The sequence below is a fragment of the Habropoda laboriosa genome, unplaced genomic scaffold (genome assembly GCF_001263275.1).
Source record: "Habropoda laboriosa isolate 0110345459 unplaced genomic scaffold, ASM126327v1 scaffold70, whole genome shotgun sequence".
NCBI classification, from domain to species: Eukaryota; Metazoa; Arthropoda; class Insecta; order Hymenoptera; family Apidae; genus Habropoda; species Habropoda laboriosa.
The window spans coordinates 612,673-615,233 of record NW_017100198.1 but is presented as its reverse complement, the minus strand read 5'-3'; the positions used below and the strand labels follow the sequence as shown (position 1 = coordinate 615,233).

The 2,561-nt window shown below is 29.9% G+C and overlaps 1 protein-coding gene across 2 annotated transcripts in view; it reads left to right on the top strand.

Annotated features, from left to right (window-relative positions):
* Positions 1–2,561, top strand: part of LOC108570361 — an 18,166-nt gene that overhangs the window by 12,349 nt on the left and 3,256 nt on the right. Inside the window, exons 4-6 of one of the 2 annotated variants that reach the window (XM_017932214.1) lie at positions 290–514; positions 624–881; positions 1,006–1,201. In XM_017932214.1, the coding sequence (XP_017787703.1) occupies positions 290–514; positions 624–881; positions 1,006–1,201 (679 nt within the window). Of the gene's footprint in view, positions 1–289; positions 515–623; positions 882–1,005; positions 1,202–2,561 lie in introns of those variants that run through there. The other variant, XM_017932211.1, reaches the window with a different exon arrangement.

Here is a 2,561-nt window from a genome sequence, read left to right as displayed (position 1 = left end):
CAGCATATACATTTTGTAGGGAACCTAATTGTAATGATATACATATATCATTAATGATTAATATCTCATGTATATGTTTCTATAATCATATCCTTTTATACTAGTATATACTTCAAAGTTTTCCAAACTATTCAACACATGTAGATTATATGTAAAATATGTACAATATTACTCAATCATTTCATAATTTTTGAAGTACTATAGTTTTATAAAATAAACAATTAAAATTGAATATACATATATATATTTGTATATATAAAAAAAATTTAACAAAATTTCTCTATTTTAGGGTTACATCAACATATACTACACCTACTTTAGGTGTACCTAATGCAGTTACGGCAAGTACATACTCTCAAATGCTTGGTTTAAGTGAACAAGTACAAGCTCTAATGCCATCACCTTCTTCGGTATTGTTGCATCAACAAAGGCATACACCATCCGTACATAACACATCTCATGCAAAATACCCACCACCATTAATACCAGTTAATGGCAGTAATAATAGTTCCAGGTATGACAGCATTTACTTTGCTTCTTGAAACTTATGGCAATAAGAAGTCATACCATAGGGGAAGTAAACTATAGTTTCATCATTATTACATTGAAATACTTGCTTTCAGGGATTCAAGAGGCAGAAAGCCTTTGATCCCAATAGCAGAAACACATATATCAACCTGTCAAGTTCAACCTTATCAAATTCAAAAAGCACTTGTTGAAGATAAAATGGTACCCTGTATTAATTTCAAGCCATATATATATTCTGAATTATTGATGACACTTCCTGATTTCGTCGCTCAGTATTTTCCTGCCTGTGACATCAGTAGCTGTCGGCAAGTCCTTACAGATGTCTTACACATAGACTTGTATCAAGGAAATAGGTAAGAAAATATTATTTTATTACATATGCGTTTACAGAACACAACAAATTTTATAAATACATTTCTTTTTATTAATGTATAAATAATATGCACGATTTTAAATTCAACATAATTTCCTTTGAAGGTTACAAATGAAGATGTTAATGGAAGCAGGAAAGTGTTCATCTTTAAATGAAGAGCTACCATTAATACAAGTAAAAAGTATAATGAAATACATGCCCCAATTGAAATACATGTTTAATAGAGGTGAGATGGTGATGCCTGCACCTGCACATTCCTCTGAGGAACACCCTGTCAAAAAGCGTCAACGCACCAGCTAGGACTGGCTACAGCCTTACTGGCCTACTTATGATTATTACCATTCGGCATTTTAAAAAAGCCGACTACTTTGACTTACGTGTAACAAATCAGCATCATTATATGCACTGAGAACAACGCAAAACAGATAAATCTATATTGACGTCATGTGCCAGAGAGAATGCACACAACTAAAGATTACCTTTCATATACAAGGAATCTGTGACATACTGTGAGCTACTTCTTTCTCCAAAATGTATCTATCGACGAGAGTATGCTTGTAAATAAAACTGAGATGTATAAAACTAGTGTTACACAGTTGGCAGTTTAGATATGCTTTTATATATTAAGATTATTAACACTTTTCTTTAAGGTTTCGTTACAACTGAAGATTGTTGAACGAACTGCAAGTAAAAACTATAAATATCGTGACTATCAAGACCATTCCTCATTTTTTTTATTTCATTTCATCTTTCTACCTCTGCTGCAGAGTATCTTACATATAGTATTTCTTTGTAAATAAAATGAAAGTTCTAATCTTAATGTGATTCGGAGAAAGAAAGTGTTGCTGCGTAATTCATTAATGAACATGCAGTGCTGTAGGTGTGTTGTTTAAGATTTACCTACATCGCACGTTGAACAGATATCAAAAAAATTTGGCATTTGTATATTTAAAGAGATGGAGGTAATGCTTCTTCAAGTTCCTAGCTATTACTAATATGTATTCTGATAACTGCTGAAAAATAATTTAAAAATGTTACTAATTCACAACAATGGTTTAATATAAATTATGACGCGAGTTTAGCAAGACTTATTGGGTAAAATATTCTAAGTTTTCAATGTTGGAAAACTCTATTTTCTAAAATTGACTTATTAAAAACACCGTATACAGTGATGCAAGTAATTATGTTCAGACATTGTCAGTGTGTGTAACTATCTAAGTCAATAAAAAATGCAGTTTAGGATACTGTTAAAAATATGACACATATTAACAGTCAATGAGATATGTACCACCATTGTTTATGTAGGCTTTTATAATTATTTATAAATGAAAACGATAATTTAAGAAGCTATGCAAAAGTTCCAAGTAGTTTTTTGTTATTTTTGTAATAAAATCATATGTTTTTAGTAAATTTCATTTTATTGTGTAGAAAATTCAAGTTTGAGATATCGTTTCTTTCGAATCATAAATTACCTTATTCTTTTTTATTAAATCTTGGATTTCATATTTATTAATTATTTGTTAAGAATGAACATATCTCATGAGTTTGTTAATATCAAATGTTACTGTGACACACTTTTACTTGTATAAAAGAAAGATGTAACAGCTGACAAATATTTTGGAAATAAAAAGACGAAAAAAAATAGTATTGAGTCTGAAAA